This window comes from Lampetra fluviatilis, chromosome 34 (assembly GCF_964198595.1).
Source record: "Lampetra fluviatilis chromosome 34, kcLamFluv1.1, whole genome shotgun sequence".
Classification (NCBI taxonomy): Eukaryota; Metazoa; Chordata; class Hyperoartia; order Petromyzontiformes; family Petromyzontidae; genus Lampetra; species Lampetra fluviatilis.
Window position 1 is genome coordinate 2649767 of NC_136308.1, and position 24900 is coordinate 2674666.

General features: G+C 42.8%; 1 protein-coding gene across 1 annotated transcript in view; it reads left to right on the forward strand.

The window, feature by feature from the left end:
* Nucleotides 1-24900, forward strand: part of LOC144944279 (metabotropic glutamate receptor 8-like) — a 262753-nt gene that overhangs the window by 199012 nt on the left and 38841 nt on the right. Inside the window, exons 8-9 of the mRNA XM_078872301.1 lie at nt 9476-10144; nt 11781-12044. Of these exons, the coding sequence (XP_078728427.1) occupies nt 9476-10144; nt 11781-12044 (933 nt within the window). The remainder of the gene's footprint in view (nt 1-9475; nt 10145-11780; nt 12045-24900) is intronic.

The window sequence follows — 24900 nt, forward strand, 5'->3', positions numbered from 1 at the left end:
ATGGCGGCTGTGTTGGATTGGTATTGGGTAGCCAAGCTGAGACCATTAACTTGCTACGCCTGAGAACCCAGTTTTTATCAAGGGAGACTGAAACCTAAAATTAAACATAAGATGTGAGCGGAGCTGGTTTCCAGCACTCTGATCTATGAGCCACCTGGTCCTCTCTTAAAGGAGATGCAGCATAGCAACACCATTTGGATTCACTTTTACATTTTATATCAACAAGGACTGGGAGTTAAAACAGCAGTCGAATGACAACAGGGATGCGCGTTTTGTCGTATCTAAACCAACAAGGGACAAACACCGTAGAGTTTGGTTTTAGTATGAAAGTTGCACACTGCCGTGGGGTAATGGTTAGTGCAACTGGACTTGCAATCCAGAGGTTACCGGTTAGATTCCTCGGCACGGAAGTTGAAACAATCGTGCTCGCTACTTAAACCCCCGCGCCTCTGTCCACCCAGCAGCAATACTTGGGTGCAGCACAGTTAGTTGATCGGCCGGTCACGTGTGGTAGGTTAAAGTGTGGGTACTCTCAACTCTTCCAGAACTATTTAACCAGCGGGGAGGAGTAGACCAATACCCTCTGTAGAACTCCCTCTCGTGAAGACATTGGCTGCACTGTTTCCGTTTTACATTTGCCTGTTAAATTCGAGGTGATGTGTGGCTATGGGTGATCTCTGCATGCAAATGTGAATGATCCCTGGTCTCTGTTTGATGACTAGATGTGTATAAATCCACGATTATTTCCCTAAAGACCTTCCAAAAGGGTCAATGCAATCTTTGACCAGGCCACATTTTTTCACCCCTTGCCCGGATAACTCCGTTAAACAGATTTAAGTGCAATATATTAAATGTTTAAGCTCTCATGAAAGATTCGGACAATGCATCTTGTGAAGCGCGGTGGACGTTTGCTTCAGTAATGGCTCATTGATCCAGCTGTTATGTTTGCTTGTAAGTGATTACGGACACCTGACCTGATTAAGAGTTGTTGTGTGGCCTGCAACTGTGCGCCGCTCAGTGAGACTAATGATGCTTTGCTCGAATCTCTTGTCTCTTATATCATTAGTTGTTGTGTGAAAGGACAAGTTAAGGTCAAGGTGTCCACCTGATCTGATGAGCATTGAGCAGTGCTTACTATTGTGCATGAAGCAGCACATTTTTTCCACGTTTTACTTTTAAAATTTCCGTCTCAAAATTATATCCCGATTGTACGATGGCATAACTTCACGAGATGAAGTCAATTTGGATTTAGCGAGCAGCGTACCACCTTGTATGAGAAACATATCCCGGACAATGTCACCCCTCTTCCATGGGCCGCTTAACAACATCAATAATAGGGCTGTAAACATACACGCACCAATAATTATATCATCAGTGAATCCTATAATACCATCATAATCCTATAATTGTGCAAGTGGTGTGTAACAACTCCCATAATCCAGGAGAGTGCAAATCTTGTCATCTGCAATTTTGCCAGACTCCACCAATAACATGCAAATAAAGTTCAGATTAATGGAGGTGCGTTGGTAATTCCTCCTAAAATCCGCAGCTCACCGCAAATTCTCATCCAAATTTTTTTAATAGGTTTTTTGCGGTCAGACGCAGATTACAGCGTGCATTGAGAAGTGTTCCTCACATCACCGCAGATCATTGGAATTCTACTCGACTTACATATTTAATGCTGCCCAGATCATTGCACACGTTTCAGAGTGCAGAATTAACGGGAGTGGCCAATCAAGTGAAGGAAAGAGAGAGGAAGCAATTCCTTAACTAACTAAAGTAACTTTGTATTTTACAAGGTAAGGCCCACTGAGCTATACAGCTTTTTCGGAAGCGACCTGGCCACAAATGGTCGCCCAACGAAGTGGCTTATCATGTGGACATTTATAGCAGCCAGATAATCTAAACGCACGTTGATTCTAAACGTGGAGGGAAATACCGGAGGACCCCGAGAAAAATCTATTTGACCACGGGCAGAGAGACACGCAAACTCCAAATATAGAGGCGTCAGGGTCGGGATCGAACCCACGAGCTCCTGCATACCAGGCGAGGTGGAAGAAGAAGATTTTGAGAAACCTGAGAGGCTTCAAAGCAGAGGGAGGGGAGCAGGAGATGGACCGCTTGGAGTATTCTTATAGCGGGAGTTTGGCGCTCCGTAGGGGAACTGAGATGGAGACATGCATTTAGACAGAGGAGAACTGTCTGCACAACTTAAAAAGGGTAACGGTAGAATACTTGATAAACGTAATTCGTTTGTAATATAACTGTCATTAGTTTGGAATGTGTCTGTAAGCAAATATATTTTTTTAGTTAAATGACACCACATTTCACTCTGGTATATTGCACATTGAGTGCACAGTTTCTTGCAGTGTGTGTTCCTTTACTGCTCCGCAAAGACGCAAACTAAAGAATGAGAAAGGATAAAAATCCTTGTGAAGCGTGTGTTTAAACTTCAAAACCTGTCGGGAGTTTCTATAATGCAGTTGAAATGACACACAAAGGTGCGTTGAGTATCTGCACTTATGCAAACGGTGCTGGCTAATGTCTTAATAAAGCAACGTTAACAACCAGACCGGCCCAACACCATCGCATCTGTTTGAAGCACATAAGAACATAATTTTCATAATTTAAAGTCCATTTTTCGATTTAAAGCTTTCGTGACTGCAGGGATTCATCTTCTTGGTTTTTTCGGTAAAGTCACGTAGAAGGGAAGTAATAAAATAATAAAAATAATTAAAGTCCATTGTCAATCCACCGCTGAATGTAGGCCTCTCCATGCTGTGTCAGGAGTGATGTATGTTCGACCATACCACGGTGGTCAGCACAGGTTTGAAGCTTTCGTGACTGCAAGGATTGATATTCTTAGGTTTTCGGTAAAGTCACGTAGGTAAAAAATAGAAATAAAATAAAATAATAATAAATGAAAATAACTAAATTTAATAACGACGTTTCGGAGGCAACACAAGTCTCCGTCTTCAGGTGGGACCGTCACAACCAAATTTACTGTATCAACCTCAGAATACTAATTAACTTCTCAAATAAAATGCATTCATTCAGCATAAGTCTCTTAAACATAAAACAGAAGTGCAATTTATTATAATACAATGTATTATAATATTTTAAGATAAATATATTAATTTCATGCTCGCATATCATTCATATCACTACATGTACATGTTAGTAAATTGCAAGATTGCACGGCACAGGCTGTGAACATTGGGTTATCCATTGAAGAGTCTAACATTGGCTCATTACTATATAGATTGAGGATAGGAATGCTGCTGTGACCTTAGTAAGATCATATCTTTGAGAAACTTGATGTAAGATACGGTGCGTGTCAAGTTTCACTGCCACTATGAAGTCTCAGCCAGATAATGGTCATGTCCTGGCGATTTCCCACTCTGAAGCATTCGATATAGAGCCGTTAATAGGTGAGATGGGAACTACTTTTTTTTAATGAGGTTGTCTCTGCGTGATTTTTATATTTTTAATTAAAATGATAATAAAATGAATATATATATTTTAAACTGACTTTTGGTGAATTGCAACTGGGGCCAAAACTTATCGGCCACGTGCATATGAACAGTCTAGTTGCTTGAAATCGCACTGAGAGGCTGAATGAAGAAACGGACGCAATTCGTATACACTCCACATTGACAATAACGACAGAAACATTACGACCAGTGACCATTTTCTCTCCAACGTCCGTTAGTCGCGGCTCCGGACGTCGAAACTCGCGGCGGCTTTCTCGTCCCGCAATGGGTGGGGGGTTCCTTCGGGAGAAATAAAAAAAAATCAAAGTGCACTCACGTGATGTGGCATTGTTTCAGCGTTCACCCTGACCGGGATGAACGGGAGCGCTCGGGGAGAGAGAGAGAAAAAAAATGACGAGATTTCTGGGAAACAATCGTGCGCAAGTAAACGCGTAGCCTCGGGAAGGAGGGCATTCGACCCTGACACACGCCAAGTGCTTTGCTTATTGCCAGAGGGTGCCACATTGTCTCCCATTGAGCCATCGTATGGAAATATTTGATCCCGTCCATTCATCATCAGTGTGCCGATGGTGACTTGCTTTGTAGCGGCTTCACTCCGAGGCAGCACTTTAGAACAGCGTACTGACTTCTTACTCTGACAAGCAAACACAGCAGAGAGCACTATAATTGTTATGTAATTTAGTGACTGCTGCAAATTCTAAATGTACCCCAAAGCAATACTGTGAGGGAAGATTTATACCACTGGACTATTGCAATCAGTCATATCGGTTGGACATCCTGCGTATTAGTCTTTGCAGGCACTGCATACAATGCAAATATTGTTTTTATGAGAATGGATAGCTATAATAAGATTGTAACCGTATGATCACCGTATTTTATCAAGTATTAATATATCTCGTGTTACGAGACACGACACCGTGGATGTTCACACGTCGAGGCACCAAAAAATACACACAAATCGTTAACGAATTGAAATTGCACATCTTAATGATCAATTTCACTTTGTTGATCAATTGATTGCATAACGTCATGTGAAAGGAGCTTATTATCATTAATTTATTTTATTTGGTGGCCAGTGGGTTTTTTTTGGGGTGTACAATTTTTTTTTTGTACGGTATTTTAATAGACAGCACCGTTATCAGTGCGGCTATTTGGCATCGTCGATCTAAATCACCAGAAAAGGGGTGGTGGGAGGGGAAGATTCAGAAGTTCTCCCCAATATGCCTTAATCTGCACCTAAGCTGAGGATATTTAGAATATTTAGACCATTATGAACAGGCAATCCAGGGGGATCACATCTCTTAATCTGTTGTTGCTTCCATCCAGTCAGCCAGGAATAACATTGGCACAGGTCAATTAACCCTCGTAAATGGGGTAAAACATTATTGCTATCAAAAATCCCTCAGGGTGTGTGCAAGGCATGCATTGACCTTTACATTTATATTATACTGAGGTCACCTGGAGCCAAATATCGTAGGTTTGAGATGGATGTTAATTCTGTATCTACTACTTATTATGATGACATACATGTATTAGGCATTAGTAAAAATATATACATGGCAGGGTGTCCATAAAGATTTCATCAATGATTTTTCATCATGGTCATAACCATTAGCCATGATCAATATACTGCTGGACAGGGGCCTCCCCTAAGCCATCACCTGCTCATATGGTCCTGTGATGTAACAGTTCATCTCGTACCTGCACGTGAGCTGGTATCATGGCGCTATCTCCATCCTTTGTATCCCCTCGACTCCGTTTTCTCCTTCGACTGCTACTCCATCGTAAATCTCCACCATCGGCAAACATCCATTCTAGAGACCTGTCCCTCCCAAGCCCACTTTTCGGAACAGTGAATATGGTATCTCTAACCTTGTGTGGTTGTTCTCTAACACTGGTCAACAAAAAAATAAACATTTTTTTCTGGCCTGGACTTTTGCAGCTGTTTTAGACTAATTTCAGGGTGCTGATTCCAAATTTGATCTCAGATTTGCTCTATCACATAATTTTTATGCTATCGGCATACCCCATTTTCATTGATTGTACCCGAAATTAACTCTGTCACTTATGATTGCAAGTTGTTGCGAGTCAGTGACTGCTTTAGTGTTAAAATATGGTGCTGTATTTTTAGGATAGTGTGTTTATAATATCATTTTATGTAGATATCCACATTTATTTAATATTTTTCTTCTGCAGTTTTTATTGTAAATGCAATATGTGATATCTCAAAAACCTGATGTGATAGACACACTATCCTTAAAATACAGCACCATATTTTAACACTAAAGCAGTCACTGACTCGCAACAACTTGCAATCATAAGTGACAGAGTTAATTTCGGGTAAAATCAATGAAAATGGGGTATGCCGATAGCATAAAAATGATGTGATAGAGCAAATCTGAGATCAGATTTGGAATCAGCACCCTGAAATTAGTCTAAAACAGCTGCAAAAGTCCAGGCCAGAATTTTTTTTTTGTTGACCAGTCTTAGAGAACAACCACCAAAATTACCTTAAAACCGTTGGAATACCTTATGCCAGAAAAAGTGTGTTGACCAATGTAATCAATGCATTCCTCTTTCTGCCCGTTAGTGTTGTCCTCAATTCCAAAACATACACCTCTCTATGCTATCATGTGCACAGTTTTAGAAGAAAGCACTGCTCCTGGTTGCACATGTTAAAATTAATCATCGTAATTTACAGGCATTTTTCAATACACTGCTGGATGAAGAGCTCCCTGCGCATTGCAATTGATTGAGTGTGTTTGATCATACTTCACCGTGCTGGCCACTGTTGGTTAGTGAAAGATGGCCCAGGACCGGTTCAGTTATCTCTTGCCATTCACCTTAGCCATGGTGGGGAATCAAACCCACATCACCAGGTTGACAGTGCAGGGTACGGTACACCGCACGAGTGCCCTTGCTCCAATAACATTGCACCTGACAGAGCAACAGTGTGTGACATCGTAGTAGTGTTACGTCCCGTTATTATTATTACAGAATTTTAATTCCAGTTTTTTTTTTTAGTAATTTCTTGGCTGTCATCGTTGCGAGAATGCATCCTGATGCATTTATAAAAAAAATCAGATCACAGGTCATGTTTATTATAATCACAACATTCGTGTACCGAGGCTCACAGTGACGAGTTACGAATTACTCCCACACCTGCATAGAATAAGTGGCATTTCCATCTTAAAAGCATTAATCCCCAGCAGAAAGTGATTGAATGTGAAAGGAATAATTTTATATCTCCCCCCCCACCCCTTCCTCCCACCACCACCTCCTCCTGCCCCCATTTTTTATTTACAATATTGAAGTTTTGATTGCACAACAACAAGGATTTATCTCCGCTCAATGTTGGACGACGTTGCCATTAATGAGAGTTGATATACATTTTAAAATTAAAATAATCATATTTCGTAATTGAAATTATTGTAACGGCAGTTTCTGTGGTAGCTAGATAGAATAGCAGTCGTTGCTTTTTATTTTAGGCCAATTAAGACAAATCCTACATTTAAAAGATGCCAAAAAGTGAATTGCAATAATAAATGATAAAAATACAAACTAGCAAGCCATTATATTGTGGGAGCCTCTGTTGTATTATACATGCATGCTTCCACCACCCACACACGTGAATTACTTCACACACTCACACCAATGTGTCTGGGTTCCAATTAGATTATTCGAATGTTTCAACTTTCTCAAAGTATTTTTTTTCGAAATCTGCCCAATTACTACACAGATCTCGATCAGCAATTATTGGTTTAAGGGTTTCATAATAAAAAAACAATTATTGTTATTGTATGGACTGACAGATTAGATGAAAATAGTATTTTCCACACATTGGAATAGGTAACCCATCGGCTCAACGCATGTGTGTGTGTATATATATTCCCAATTTTTTTACGATGTGGTAACCTGCCTAAAGTTATTGCCAGTTGAATTTTAATGTATGCCGGGCATGGTTGCATTCCATGCCTGCCATTCAGTGACTCAAAGGTGAGGTTGGTGAATCACATAAAGATCGCGGATGAGGCACCCACGCCAAAAGGATGAGCAAGATATCACTCTTATTTCTGCGTAGATTTTCACCATTATGCTGAGTGTCTATTTCATGTCTTTTGTGGTTTGTACCTCGTGGTTAATTTGTTTCCGGCGTAACGTCTGACATTTTGCTTCGTATCCCTGAACAACACGCGTACAAGTCGATGACACATCAGATGGGGTATCATTACGATGGAGTACACCGGCTTGGTCTCTGACATAGACGTGTGGCGTTTGAGGGCTCCCACCCCCACCCAGTGGCGGCTCCTGCAAAATCTCTCAGGGGGGGCAAATGTCTGGATGATTGATAAGGATAAGGTCCACCCATGCAATGGATAAATTAACAGCTTAAGCATGTAAAGGCAACTTTACTTCTTTAATATTAATGAAAAATAAAGTGACTCTTGCAATACATCTTGTTTGTTTCTATGCTCACTATTAATACAATCCACTCAAGTTTCTTTTATTAAAGATTCCACTAGGTGGCGACAAATTATATTGTTGGATGAAACGTGCTTACGTATGATGACGTAAGCACGTTAGTACGAGCCCTCCCGGAAGCCATAGAGAATGCATTGCAGCGCCCGCCCTTCGAAAAAAAACATCTTTGAATGTAAGTCTATGGGGCCACTCGGGGCGATTCTCAGCCGGAGTGAAATCGCCCAAAAGAGGCGGTACTCCACAGAACGTGACATGACGCTGATTGGACTATATCCAGAGGCACAGTGACGGCTAGCGTGACTCTGTGGTTGAATGACATTGGTGGTGCGTCGCCCAATCGCCCTAATGAAGAAACCGCCCCTGCCCCCCCCCATTAATTCCTCCTAACTTATTTCCTCCCAACTTGTAATCACAAGAAGGTGGGAATGGTCCAAACAACTCAGGCAGGGTTCCTATTAAGAACGTGTCTCGAATATGTTTTAGGCTTTACTGGATAAACAAAGCAGTTGGGTTTTCATGCAATATCCCGAGCAGTGGACACGGATCCAACTGTGCATGTCGCAAATATGATCATTAATTAAAGTGATTATCAATCTAATTACATCATGGTACATTTTCTCATCTTCAAGAAACAACTGCCACACACAGCGCTAAATTCATCTTTTATTTTGGCGATGCACACGCACATGCATTTTTTTTCTTCTGCAAATGTATATGCAAGCGAACATTCTCCAAGACAAGAATTGTTCCCATTTTCTTCAAAATTCCAGGGCGTCCCAATTGTGTTCCTGGCGTCATGCCATGAGACAAAGTATCCAATCGAATCTGTTAGAGCGCGGTGCAACCCTTCGTATCGAGAATGGCTCCAGCCAGAGGAGATGGCAGAGCTACTTCTGAGACCCCTTCAAGTGGCCTTTGGTCCGCACAGTAGAGGGTAGCACCTTCCCACCCACTGCTGTATGTGAGAGTAATAATCATTGCGTGAAAATCAAACTGATGTGTTTAATCCTGAGAGCTAGAATTTTGCCAATTTAAGTGCGTGAACAAATTGAACGTGATGGGCTTTTGTTATATGCAGTCATTGGTTATCGGGCTGAAACCAGCAACTCACTACGCGAGAGAACCTGGTGCAATCACAGCCCGACCTATGTGTGTCTGTGGGTCTCTGTTCAAGTCAAAAGGCCTCTATATGACTCATTGGTGAGCGGGCCAAGATGACCACGAACTCACTACGCGAGAGAACCCCCGTGGAGTCGCAGGTGTCCGAAATCTCGGATCAAACCGAGATTCTCAGCGGCGTGAGCTCGGCTCTCTGACCTCCGGGGGCGGGGGGGCATCCTGGCACCGTATCCTTCCCTCGCGAACCAAATCTTGCTCCGCCACGACCAACCGCGGCTCCCTGGTGCGTTGTCTGCTGCCGCCCATCTGTCGTTCATCCCGTGCCCCCCGCGTGCCCCCCCCTCCACCCTTGCCCCCCTCCCCCCGTCCACCGTCTGCAGATGAACGCGCTGCAGTGGGCGCGCGTCCCCCACGAGCCGCCGCCCGCGTCCGAGTGCAGCGTGCAGTGCGAGCCGGGCGAGAGGCGCCGGCAGCTCAAGGGCATCCCGTGCTGCTGGACCTGCGAGCGCTGCGAGGGCTACACCTACCTGCACAAGGACTTCACCTGCAAGCTGTGCCCCTACCACCTGCGGCCCGACGCCAACCACACGGCCTGCTACCCCTTCCCGACCGTCAAGCTCGAGTGGCACTCGCCCTGGGCGGCAGTGCCCCTCTTCGTCGCCGTGCTCGGCATCCTGGCGACGTCGTTCGTGGCGGCGACGTTCGCCCGCTTCAACGACACGCCCATCGTGCGCGCGTCCGGCCGCGAGCTCAGCTACACGCTGCTCACGGGCATCTTCCTGTGCTACGTGGTCACGTTCCTGATGATCGCCGCACCGAGCGTGGCGCTGTGCACCCTGCGGCGCCTCTTCCTCGGCCTGGGAATGTGCATCAGCTACGCGGCGCTGCTCACCAAGACCAACCGCATCCACCGCATCTTCGAGCAGGGCAAGAAGTCGGTGGCGCCGCCGCGCTTTATCAGCCCCGCGTCGCAGCTCGTCATCGCGTTCAGCCTCATCTCGGTGCAGCTCTTGGGTGTGTTCGTGTGGTTCGGTGCCAACCCACCGCAGGTTTTTTGAATTTTTAAAGTTTCCTTTGCTTTGTTTGCTTGAACTGTTCATTGCTCTTCGACGCGGGTGTCTCGGTTAGTTGCCCCGTGTCTAGAATCGCTCTGGCGCGGGGAGCGACGATTTGATTGCGCACCTTAATTAATGGTGCGGATAAGGAGGCGTGGAGTAACCTATCATAGGTGTTAGACAAAATTGTCAAGTTTGTTGGAAAGTTGGAAACTCATCCTTTGGCTGTAGCCCCTTGGCAAGTGATGGAAATTACACACGGCCAAAGCAGAAACCAGTCTCCCGATAGAAATGCCGTTTTTAATATTTCATAAAGGGCTACTCATTTCGAGTGAGCACGGATGAATTTTAAGTTAAGCCAACTGCTGGGCAGGATTTAAACTCAAAATACTTTACAGCACTGTAACGCAGTGCTATCTCACAGGATCACGTCTATTCTGTTGCCAGGAAAATGCTATTGCAGGTCAGAATAAAATTGCAAGAATTAAAGTACGTCATGTAATTGCTATACATTAAACAGGCACTTATGTTTGACCTCCAAATAGATAAATCTATCAATTAATGAATATATAAATAGTTTTTCAACTATGCAATCTATGTAGTCATGTTTTAAAATTGGAAATTTGTCTGCTAACAATACCGGGTAAAGTCAAGGTGAATGTGTTAATATTTTCCATGCCTTTATTGAAATAATGACATATTTGTTAAATAAATTGTGTTTTTCACTACGTTCTTGTAACAATGCTTTGCATACAAATGGTTTAATGGTGAAAAAATATTTTAAACCGGACCCACATATTTGTTGTTAGCAGACATCCGTCTGCGTGTGTTTAATATCTCAGGTGATGCTTTGGTGGTATCGCCATGACACCATTTAATATTGCTAAATCCACATAAAATATATCTCGAGAATGTTTCCTATGATGTTTGAAACAACGGGTGCTTATTATTCTGGCATTAATGCATAATTACAGTAGATGACACTTGCTGCTAAGCACTTCCGTGCTCAAATTTAGGAAACCGCAAATTAAATAATTACATAATAAAACTCATAAATAAAACACAGTACTATCAATAATTGCATGCTCAGTGATTCACAAACCGTTGGCTACGCAGTTTTCACGATACCCCATTTATGTGGCTCCCCACCATAAATTTGCACCAAAAAGTACAAATCTGTGCAGGCGTACGTGCCCCAAACAATGGCAACACCGGGGTTGTGCACCCACCGACGTGTTCTTGGGTCGTGCCGCGTGCTGTTGGGAATTACGCCCGGCGTCACACTACGACACATTGGTGAGCTTTCCCCCCGGCTAACTCCGGCTTTCTCCCGCTTTGGCCGGCCTACGGTCAGGGGGGGCCCAACCAATTAGCTTCACGAACCGGCAACGCCGACACCAATCCGAGGGGGATATTTGTAGTTTTTCTGAAGAAACTCCCGGCACACGGAAGCGTCGGGACGTCATGCCGAACGGCACGCGGTAACAAATCGGAAATGCTTCGGTAGAGTCGCACATCTCAAGCGCGTAGTTACAAGCGACGGACTTTCGGAAACGGTCTATCCTCCTTCGGAATACGTTTCTCCGCTAAGCTTGCGTCTCTTCGCTTTGTTCACCGCGTGGAATGGCAGGTGTTCATCAACGAACAGCGCACGCTTGACCCCATGGAGGCCCACTGGGTGCTCCAGTGTGACATCTCGGACCTGGCGCTCATCTGCTCGCTGGGCTACAGCATCCTGCTCATGGTCACGTGCACCGTCTACGCCATCAAGACCCGCGGCGTACCCGAAGGGTTCAACGAGGCGAAGCCCATCGGCTTCACCATGTACACCACGTGCATCATCTGGCTCATCTTCATCCCCATCTTCTTCGGCACGTCGCAGTCCGTCAACAAGGTGGGCATCGGATGCTCGCCGTGTGGCTATGAGCGACCGTCTGTTGTGCGATCTCAAGTTTCCTGTGATTTTGTAATTGTAACGATGAAAAGGTGCAGCCCTGCGACGATTTACTCACGACACTGCCGCTGAAATGGCCTCCACTGGAGGGAATTCTAGAAAGCCCCTCTGGAGGGTATTTGGTCTACTCTTCTTAGCTGGCGAGATATTTTGGAAGAGGTTTCAGTACCCGCACTTTACCACTTCACACGTAACCAGCTGATCGACTGTAATAATATTTTGCATTCTCATGCGTCCGTGGATGGAATTTCTTTCCAGCTCAGACCCCGCTTGCTTGCCCATCGCCACATATATAAACTCTTGTTGTAACAGCTCTCTCGCTGGTTCAGCAGTTCCACTGCTGGATTATTTTTTTCCACCTGAGGACGACCGCTTGTGTTGCCATTGAACCGTCGTGATATATTATTTTTTATTTTGTTTTATTTTTCTGCCGAAAGAACCAAAGACTATGGATTCCTGCAGTCACGAAAGCTTCAAATCAAGATTATTCTCATTATCGTTTTATTGTTTTTGTGATTTGTTTTACTTTCAGTATGAATCGATCTTTCTTAAAAGTTCTAAATATGCAGTTCTCTCGACACTAATTATGTAAACTTTATTATCTATAACACCTCGATTGCACATGCTTTAAATTATACAATAAATACATTTAACTATGAAACTGACGATGTCATATAACCCCCATGCTGTCAATTACTCCATAAAATGTTTTTAATCCACTCGTATAATTTGAAATGGCACTCGTGTTTACGTGGAACTTCAATAATTCTGTTATTTTGTAAGTATTTGTTAAGTAATAAATGTATTTTTTTAATAACAATGACAATTAAAATATAACAAAGTTTTACAAGCCATACAATTACGATACACAGTTAGTTGTCCTTCCCCCGCACCTCCGATTATCACGTTCGGCTGCATACGGTGCGAAAGAAGTTCAACGTGCATAGGTACTTCGCGATACCATGGCAAACCGTAGGCATCGCCGTCGTAATAATTCATCGAATCGCACGTCTTTTCGCATCTCCTCGCTGTGTAAATTGCGCTCCATGTGCGAGCATGCCGAGCGTCATGGGGCCAGATTCACGTCACGACGAAACGGGTGGGGAAGGTCGCCTTGGTGATTTGCCGCATTGTCGATGATCGAGACGTCAAACGTTTTTCACGCAAAAAGCGTCGGACAAAACAAACACCCAGCACAAGATGCTGGGTCAGTGTCTTGTGCTGCTCATCCAAGCAACGGGGTGGCACTGATCCCGGCTAACAGCGCAGAACTAGTCGTGGAAATGCCACGTCCCATGGTATGACGTCACCACCTCAAAATTGCCCGCCTGTGTGCCCGCTAACTGGCAAAACTTAATATATATAAAGATATAATACAGTATGATGAAACTAAACTTGAGTTAGGCCACACCCACCCAACAGCCAAATAAGATACATTTTAAGGGTGCAAACATGTATTGTTTCAGCTCACCGTGCATTTGAAGAACATTTTTCACAACCAAATGTGGGAGTGAGATACGGCGTTTTGTTTGAAACTACGTCAAACATCATCAGGACGAGATCCACGAAGTTCGACTAAAAATCCAGAGAGCCAGAATGAGGGAATGTATCCTGGGTTGACTCGTGACTGGGATTTGAAGTCAGAACCTTTTCCGTGTGAGCTAAGTACTCTAACCACCACATCATCATCATACAACATAGTATATGCATGCCCACTGCATATGTGTGTGAACATGTGTCTCGGAACACGTCATGTTAAAAGGTGTCTATTCTCTATCACTATTCCTATTTTCGGTGCCTGGAAACTGTCGGTACGCTGAGTGTAATGTGCATGATTAGTATATTCCCTCCTGTGCCTATTCATTATCATCCGGCCTGCCAACAGAGTTATTGTCGCGATCACTAATCGCGAGGTTCTACTTAGACTTGACCTCAATTCTCTTAAGTCTTAAAACTCGATATGTAAAGAGCACATGTGCTATTTTCATAGCAGCTGTAATGTAGCAATCAATCACGTGCAATATCGCCTAAAATCGAATTAATCAAAGTCTTAAGTTTTTTTGCACGTCAAAGTTCGTTCACATTCATTGTACGTTTTTTTTAAACTGGATACCTGAATGCATCATTTACAGAGGGATTGCAGTAATATTTTAAGCTGCGTGTAATTTTTTGCATTTAGAATTCAAACTATAAGAAGCCCAATGCTACGGAGCGACAATTGGCAATGGTCTAACACTGGTCAACAACAAAAAAAACATTTTTTTCTGGCCTGGACTTTTGCTGCTGTTTTAGACTAATTTCAGGGGACTGATTCCAAATCTGATCTCAGATTTGCTCTATCACATCTCATTTTATGCTATCGGCATACCCCAGTTTCATTGATTTTACCCGAAATTAACTCTGTCACTTATGATTGCAAGTTGTTGCGAGTCAGTGACTGCTTTAGTGTTAAAATATGGTGCTGTATGTTTCGGATAGTGTGTTTATAATATCATTTTATGTAGATATCCAAATTCATTTAATATTTTTCTTCTGCAGTTTTTATTGAAAATGAAATATTTGATATCTCAAAAACCTGATGTGATAGACAAAAACTGATGCCAGATATGGAATCAGCACCCCAAAATTACCGTATGACCGGTGGAATACCTTATGCCAGAAAAAGTGTTTTGACCAGTGTAATTGAAGCGACAGTCCAAATGCGTAGCAGGCTGCAGACAGGCAGCAGAACAATGTAAAAGGTTCAAGTTAGACATTTCTAACGCGAGCCAATAGAGGCGAGTCGTAACTGGTGCCGACAATTGCCCAAGCTCTGAGGCCCTATATGTTGGGATGTTTGTTGTTGTTGTTGCCATCTCCATTAACATGTGAGAGGAATTTCGATTTAAAGCTTTCGTGACTGCAGGCATTCATATTCTTGGTTCTTCCGGTAAAGTCACGTAGAAGGGAAATAATAAAATAATAAAAATACAACATAATAAAATTATTCTCACGACGTTTCGGCCACAACGCAAGCAGCCGTCCTCAGGTGAAGAACAGGTCTGTCGGAAAGACAGCGTCTGAATGAACACCACCAGGCTTGGCAGCGTATATTTAAGCTGGGTTGGAGGGGGAAGAGCGCCTTGACAAAGGAATTTGCATATCAAGAGGAATTTAGCATATTTATGGGAAATGCAGGTATGGGATTAGTCACTACTTCTGGAATGCGTAGGAGGTGGGCGGGGGGTTTCAAAGTCATATTATGCCCGTGCATTATGCAGGATTAGCAGCATTATTATGTTTTATTTTACTTATTTTATTATTTTCCTTCCACGTGACTTTACCGAAAGAACCAAGAAGATGTGAGAGGAAGCCTGAGTACCTGGAGAAAACCCACGTGTGCGACAGGGGAGGAGGGGCAGGAGGGGGAGGAGGGGGAGGAGGGGGAGGAGGGGGAGGAGGGGCAGCAATCTCTCCCCTTACAGGTGGAAACAGATGGAGATTAATCCCCTTGCTCGACTGCCATCGCCTGGCGTGCCGCGGTATGGCAGCATCGACACCCACGCGGAAAGGGAATGGTCACGAAAACGGTGTGATGCACCAACCCCCGTCCCCACATTGCTGGATTAGCGGCGTGCAAAGCCAACACTGTCAGGCTAATGTAAAAAAAGTTGTTTTGTATTATGGGAGATATGTATTAGTCCAAAGATATCCTGTATACAAGTTGCAGTGTACACGTGCCCCAGGTTGATGATGATAAAAATAACAACGAATGAACGATTATTAATTAGAAAACAGACACTTTTTCACAAATTATTGTTGTTGTCATCAAATGTTGTCATCTTCACCACAATCACGATAATTGTTGCTGTGTTGGTATCGGCCATCCCGTGGTGTTTCCCTGCAGGTGGCGACGATGTGGCTCCAACCTCCTCCCGGTTTCAATTATTTGTGACACCTTTTTGAATGCTGAACCAGATAATTTTAACAGCTTCACTGACTCACGCTTTCATATTTTAAAGCCGTATCTTTTTGTTTGTGTCTCCTGGGCAAATTTAATCACGTGCACACCCACTGCCACTCTTTCACGTCTTAACCCAATTTGTAAATACCTAACAATAACTACCTAACTTAATATGTATATTTATAGTCTGACGTGTTTTTTCGCGACTTTCGTGGCGGGTTGAATGAAACATTTATATATTTACGCGATCTAACCCTGTAAAAAACCCTGTGTTATGGATAAATAACTAATTTGCTTATTTTAACACGTGGGCTTTTGCAACCAATGTTATCAATAATAGAGGTTTTTTTTGGCTCGATCGTTTAAACATAAATGTGTTGTTAAACCAATTCTATTATGCATTAGTTCTCTTGTTTGTTTGAAATTATTACTTATTCATATTATACTGGACAAAAAAAAGGATAGGTGGGATAGGAGTTATAATGTTTCTTCATGAATTTGCGCGTGTGACCTATGACCCTTGGTCATCTCACTTGTCATAATAGACACTCTCAAAGCCATCATTCCCTGTTCACTGTCATTTGCTCGCAAAGCATAACTAAGCAAGACAGATCGCAGGTGTCACCTTTTATCGAGAGGCACACACCTCACACGCACAGGAATAGAAGCAACACAATATTACAAATACAAAGGTTATGAATATATAACACCATTTTTTTTTCTTATATAAAATTGATTCTGTAAAATATTGCTTTGTACTTTTCGATGTAAAGCTTTCGTGACTGCAGGGATTCATATTCTTGGTTCTTTCGGTAAAGTCACGTAGAAAGGAAATAATAAAATAATAACAATAAAACATAATAAAATAGAATTCTCACGTCGTGAGAATTATTTCCCGTCTACGTGACTTTACCGAAAGAACCAAGAAAGTTGTTTTGTACCTCAAACACTACAAAACAGAGATAGTGTTAACGTATATGCCAGTACCCACCTTGATATTCTTGTACACGTAAGCCCCGCTATCAGTAAACTTTGTTAGCATACAAACATACTGAGAGTGCTGCAGAGAAATATTTAAAATGTAAACTTTGAGGAGAGCAGACCTTTCCAAATGTATTATACTTAGAACACGGCTCATATTTCCCCAGATGTAACAATTGACTTCAATACGCGGTAAACAAATATTATACATCGAGTTAGATTTCAGTTTCAAACTTTGCACGTATTGATTGCTTTTACTCTGGTTTAGCTCGATTCAAGTTTTCCACGGATCTTTGTTTCTTATTTTCAATATAATTTGTATTTACCTCACAGAATGTTAACTATCTCACCTGGTATACAGGAAGGCGTGGGTTCCATCCCGACGCTGACGATCCTACATTTGCCGTTTGGAATATTCTCCCCGTGGTCATGTGGATTTTTCTCGGAGTCCTCCGGTTTTCCCCTCCATATTTAGAAACAACATGCATTTAGAGTATTTAACTGCTATAGATTTCCACGTGATAAGCCACTTAGTTGAGCTATCATTTGTGGCCAGGTCGCTTCTGAAAAACAGCCAAATAGCTCAGTGGGCTTTACCTGATAAAATAAAATAAAACGTTTAACATAATAGTAAAATATATTCTTAGGTTTTCGGTAAAGTCACGTAGGTAAAAATTAAAATTATTACAAGTAAAATAAAAATAAAATAAAAATCACAACGTTTTCGAAACGTCGTGATTTTTATTTCATTTTTATTTTACTTTTATTAATTTTTATTTACATTTTTTACCTACGTGACTTTACCGAAAACCTAAGAATATGAATCTTTGCAGTCACGAAAGCTTCAAATCTAGAAATAGTAAAATAGTCTCCTTGCAAAATAAATACATTTTTTGTGACTTATTCAAAATGCAGAGTGCCTCCCTGCTTAAACAAGCCTGGGCAGCGCTAGCTACATTGATGGTTTTGAGCAGTGGAAATTACACGTTCCTATGGCGTGAGCCAGACTCTGCAAGTGGATGTTTTCCATACTTGTTCAAGGCTGATAGAGTGGTGGCTCAGTGGGTAGTGCACTGCGCCACAAACCTCGTGACCTTGCTTTGATTCTCGACCACAGCTGCCACATGAGTGGTAAACAGTGTCCGAAGTCGTCACGACCCCCACTTTTACCAACCCATACTGACCAACGGGGTGAAGTATGGTCAATCAACCCCCATGACCAAAACTGCGTAGGGAGGTCTACGACTAGCAATGGACTGATTACTGGCGAAAATTGTTATTATGTTAATATAATACAACTTGATTGAGTTGTATTATATTAACATGAATGTTTTAACGTGTATTTTATAAAATTGCAGCATTATTTTTGTGCAAGATGAATATATATGTATATGAATTGTGTTTACCAGTTTCAAAAATGTGGGCAATTGTGTGAGTATCATCACGTCCCATTAGCAAACATAAAATGCAAAGATGTGATGGTGAAACAGTTCAGTCTGTGATCAATGCGTCTTGTAATGCACATTAAAGCCCCCAATAAGATGGCACTTTTGATGCTATTTTAAACACGTTGATATGCCTTGCAGGCGGAATCGACATGAAGACTTGACAGTTGCTTTTAAATGAGTGCAGGAGCAGTCACAGTAGAATAAGAGTTCTTGGAAAAAAAAGTACGCGGCCACATTCCACTGATTAAATGTTTTATTCCAGCCAAATCTCATTCCTTTAAATATCTTATCTCTGAACCGAGGCGAGGTTTCTCGTTCAATGACGAATGCGAGATGTAATCTTTGAATGATTTCATGTAAAAAAAAACAGTGAGGGTGAAGAGTAACTGAAATAAATGCATTCACGTTGTACGTGTGTGTTCTTCATTGGAGCGGTGGTGTAGCGGTTAGTGCGCTGCGCTACGAATCTGGCGACCCGAGTTCGATTCCCGCCCACGGCCAACACCAGTGGCGATTATCTAAACCGATCCTGGGCCTCCCCTTGGTCGACTCAGCCTTAAATGAGTATCTGGTGCGGTGAGTCGTAAACATCGCCACCCACCCCCTCGTGTACCGTTCCAGCCTTCATAGGTGCTCGCAATCAGCACTTGACCCAACAGTCTATTGGAGGCTATACGGGGGATCTTTGTCCTAGTGTTTATCATTGAATCTAGGACCCGATTCACTTGCTGGTTAATGTCAAAGTTGTGGTATTTTGGGATATAAAACATACCATCGTCTCGTTGCCAGCGCGTTGCTTTCTCAAGGTGTCAATTTGGCTCCGATTTTTCTCGATAAGCAGCTACTCGTGGGTAGTTTTGAAGGAGTCTAGTTTACCTGAGCGACCAAATCCGTTTTTTTTACTATGTAATACGAGTCAACAGCTCTATAATCAAGAATGTAGAAACGCTGTTATCGGAGTTGTTATTTTTTTATATACATATTTATTTAAATGCCAGTTAGGCATTTTTCTTGTACTCCCCATAAACACAATTGGTGTGGTAACATCAAAGGACAACTAAATATTTCTATACAATCTTATTGAATCAGTTTATGGACCAAGGGCTCACTACGTAAGACCAGATAAAGTGAATATTTTGTGCATCTGTGCATTGCCATTGCTTCCGAGCATTAAAGATTACATTGACTGAGTAGTGAGTATCTGCTGAGATGAAGTGATATTTTTTGTTAACGCGTCTTTATCGTTTGTTTTTAATAGTTCTTGCCATTCATTGCCACATTTAAGTCGTAATTTGTCCTGTCAAGGCGGCGAAAAGATGATCAAGTAGATTGTTTAGGAGCCAGAGGTCTCAGGATGAGTTGTCCCAGTTCTGTATTGCAAGAGGGTTGTTACATCTCACTTGCCTGTCACCTGGTTACACTCACAGGTTCAAATGATTGCAAACGTATTTAGCCATCTGTGATTCGCGTATCTGATTGCAGATGCTTCAAACTAAATGCAATCTCCGTTAATCTTATTTTGAAACAGCATCCTTCCGCATTGGCATAAAGCAACATGTCCATCGCAATGCTCGTTTCAATGCCCTTAAAGTACGGAATGAGATAAGGACATGACAAAAGAAACAACAATGTAAATGTATACTATTTAGTCTCCTGTTTATTGCGATGATTTATCTTTAATATTCTTGAGCAATCTCAAAAAGCGATTGACTTTAAGCAGAACGATGACGATCGTTAGTTCAGTGCATCGTCTCATCGGAAGCTTGTTGCGTGTAAATCCGGATTGAAAGCTGACTCAGCCCTTTATCCCTTTGGGGCAGATAAAATTAGTACCACTTTGTGGAAAGTCAACACTGGGTATCCAATGGATCGGCTTGTAATCAATTCTACCACTGGTTGTAAGGAAACAAGTTAATGAGCCCCACTACGTTCATTATAAAGTTTAAACTACTTGGAACTGAAATAAATAAGTGGTGTGCTCGTGTACGAGCGTGGTGCTAGGCAGGTGGGCTTGCCCTCCTTCGCTACTCTCTGAACTTGAAGCTCCCTGCAGGGATTTAAGGCCATTAAGCGACTGTGGGGTTAAGGTTTCCCCTGTGCCACTATGCCCTGACATGTTCCATTATGCTCTGGCATGATCCCTTACGATGTGTCAATTTAATTTCCTGCTAATGCATACAGTAAATAAAAAAAAATGTGCTGCTTGTAAGGCAGTCAATTACAGCTCACAGTGCTCATGCATCTGTTCAAGATCCTGTGCCATGCCTTATGCCCCTAAGTCTTGGCCCAGCACATAATTTACAGCTGCAATCAAAGTATAGTGATGTACATGGAGCTCAAATCCTCCCACTACATTGCCAATAGCCCACTTTACAGAAGACCTTCAAATTATTGCGCGTGTGTGCCTTTGATCTGTTTACCAAAACATTACCCTTTGTCTAACCTCAGTTTTAGACACCTTAGTATTCGCAGGAATACAAGGAAGGCAGCGCTACTCAAAGTTTCTCCCTACTCAAATGAGACATGAAGCAGCGTTTGTGTTGATTCGTGGCTCTGAGCCAGTGGTGGAACCCTCCGCATTCTCATGGACGGAGTTGGACATTTCAGTGGACAACTACTTTCGACTCTCTACCAAGCAGTGCCATGGAGTAATAACAGTTTGAGTTGACCGTGGACTGGGATTTGAACTCACAACTCGTATGCTAGCATGACTTAAATATGAACAAAGTATGTACAGAAAATTGCATGGCACAAATGTAACACGGACCAGAAAGTTTCTGCAAATATCATAGTTCAACCTAACGGACAGTCGGCTTGTGTGGGATGCGTCACTTGGAGGGTGCCATGGTGGCGGGATGTTAATTACCTCGCTTGGTATACAGGAGGTTGTGGGTTCAATTCCGACCCTGACGCCTGCTGCTGTACATTTGGAATTTGCGTGTCTCTCTCTCTCCCCGTGGTCACGTGGATTTTTCTCCTGGTCTTTCGGTTTTCCCCTCCACACTTAGAAACGTACGTTTAGAGTATTTGGCTGCTATACATTTCCACGTGATAAGCCACTAAGTTGGGCTATGATTTGTCGCCAGATCGCTTCTGAAAACGAGCTATATAGCTCAGTGGGCCTTACCTGGTCAAATAAGAATAGGTTATTTCCAACAATTGTTTACAGTTTACGGTGATTATGAATAATAACCGCGCGGGAGACAAGGGGCAGAATGGGTGCGAGGCGGTGTTTAGTAAGGGCACAAAGCGGTGACATCATCAGAATCACAATCCTTATTCATACTGGAGGAATCCGATGAGCTATAAAACTCGTATTCACAGATGTCCAATAGGTCAGCTCGTGTGCAGCCTCTGTCAGTTAGATGATTGCAAGCTTGTGAGAGGTGGATTGGGGAGACCTTCATCCAGCAGTGGATTGACCATGGCTGATGATGATGATGATGATAAAAACGACAGAGTAAAGGAATGTCATTTGAACGTTGCCTTCAACTTGTTTTACCTGGAGTGCTATGTTGTTTTACTGAGATTTCATCGTGAACAGGATATACATCTGGCAGCATGAATCGGTCAACGAATACCTGCTGGCCGGAGATTACGTGTTGGCATGTCTGACAAAGCTTGTTAGCATCGGTGATCTGTAACACAAAATAATACAGGTATGTTTGGGGGGTTAGATCGTGTAAATATATAAATGTGTCGTTAAACCCGCCACCACCCGACACAGCTAATTAGTAAGGTTTGTCACGTAAACAGAACGCGGCCAGTTCGTTACTAGTACAGCACTCCGATGTGTTGGAGAGCAAAGCCACATCATTTACAATTTGTAACTCACTAGCTAACGCTGTCTGATAAAGAGGTGACATCTGAATTTTAATAACTTTATTTCTCTATGGTTTACAGAAGAAATATCCATTGAATATTATTCCAACAGAATACCACATCCTGAATGTGTACTTTACCAGCCTTATTTAATTATTTACATCCTTCCATACAAATGTGTTGTGCTTGCACATTCTTATGGGCTATTACCAGGTCTAGCCTCGGGCTTCTCAAGTTCTCTGCACGAAGAAGAGTGCCTTGTTTTTAATCATCTTTAAATTCCACATCTCAATGGGAGCCCCATTCCTTTTTTTGGCATGACCCTGTTTATGAAATTTCCCCCTAATGTTTTGGCATGTCTCATTGACAGACACTCTCACACACAGAGAATTGTAAACAAATTGGGCTGGAGTATTTGACCAACTCTCTTGTTGTGGCTAATGATGATGGAAATGGGCTTCGACATTGTTAAATGTTGATTAATTATTGAAAACTCGCAGCACCCAGAGGTGCAATTCCACAAAGAGTTTACATTTCATATTGCAATTCACGTTTAAAAAAAAAACACTCATCAGGTGCCGCACTGCCATTGTGATGGATGTTTTGGTGCTTTAATCAAAGTGGGATAATTGCAGCATTCACAGTGTCAAGGAGAAAACGTGAATTTCGATGAGATTTGGCAGGTTCGTTGTCTGTCGGGATATGAGGCCTTCCACCAATTTTGAAGAAATTTGGTCTGTTAGTTTTTTGTTTGCCGCGCCGACCTCAAAAACGGAGATTCTCATGCCATTGATAACTAAGGCGACTGTGAGTACGTCTAGTGTTAAAAAAACACACAATGGGGGTGATGGACTACATTTTTCCACAAAGTGTTGTTTTCATGTTTCCAAATTTGACCGTTCATTTTAATCAGTTGAACTGTTCGTCTGACTTTCTACGTTGGCCAGACATCTCGGAAGAGCTGGGAGCTCCCCACACTTTACCCCAACCCACGCATGTGACCTGCCCATCGGCTGGCTATCTGTGGCTTTTCCCATGTATACCTCTACGTGGACAGAGGTGGTGCGATTTAATATGCGTGAGTGTGCATTGTGCTAACTGCCGCGGCAGCAGATCAGACCAAACTGGCGAGCACTAGATTACAAGTCCAGTGTGCTAATCGTTATACCAGGACATGATCGGACAACTACAACAACTATTATAATCATTCTAGATTTGAAGCTTTCGTGACTGCAAGGATTCATACTCTCAGATTTTTTTTCGGAAAAGTCACGTAGGTAAAAAATGTAATTAACATTAATAGAAGTAATCTATATATATAAAATCTGTCTGTCTGTCTGTGTGTGTGTCTGTCTGTCTGTGTGTCGCCGGACCATACGCAGTTTCATTGGACGAAATGTGAGGGATTTGCGAGACACGATTGGTCCGTTTGGTTTTCTACGGCGGTTGCCCCTGGCAACGGGTAGCGACGCATTCGCTGCGGGGTGGACGCCATTTTTATTTCCCGTTAAAAATATGTGCACGCATTAACACGCGACTCTGAGGTAAATTCATCAAAGTTTCACGTCCTCTTCACTCCCCCCCCACCCCAATGTGTGCAATTACTATTATAGGGTCGGTAGATAATACAATTATAGCGATTAGACAGTATTATTGTAGCGCGGTGGGGGGGGGGGGTAACGGCCCCAGTACCCAGCCTCAGCCGAATGGGCAATTTAGGCGAGGCCGGAGGCTCTGCACGGTACTAGGCCTCGACACCCCACCACACTATAGGCCGTACATATTACTGCACAGCGGCCAAGGAGATCGTGGCTGGGGGGGGGGGGGCAGGGGTAGCAGCCCATCTGTGTATATATGTAAGGTTATTAAGAAATATATTTTTCACCCGGGCAACGCCGGGTACTTCTGCTAGTAATAGAAATAAAATAATAAATCACGACGTTTCGGAGGCAACACAAGTCTCCGTCATCAGGTGGGACCGTCACAGCCTTGATGCAGTAAATTTAGCTGTGACGGTCGTGATTTATTATTTTATTTATATTATTACTTCTATTAAATTTAATTTTATTATAATCATGCGAAATATTTCCCGGGGGAAAGCCATGCCAGAGTCTCTCGGCTCTTGTTCAGGAGGATCCTAAAAAAAAAACATGTTTTATTTTAAGACTAAACTAGTATTCTTTTATCAGGTATGGACCACTGAGCTGTACGTTATAGCTCTTTTTCAGGAGCGACCACAAATGATAGCCCAACGAAGTGGCTTGTCACGTGGACATTTAGAGCAGCCACATACTCTCGTGTATTTGTACGTGTGGCGATTACCATTAATGCGCCTTTTGGCATCTAGGATGAAACTGGAGTTCCCAAAAAAACACATCCAAGGGATGTCACTCAATGCTCCCGCACAGAAAGTTTCAGTCCACAGACACCCGGACACACTGAGTGGACGAAATGTATCTGTGGACAGCACCCATTGCTGCAGAGCCATCTGCTGTCACCTCCCAGCCCTTACAGGCATAGCCTCTGAGATGTGGGTGTGTTTGTGATACTACCCCTGCTTATTTTGCCTTCGGCTGAAGAGCGGGAGTCAGAGGCCGCGTGG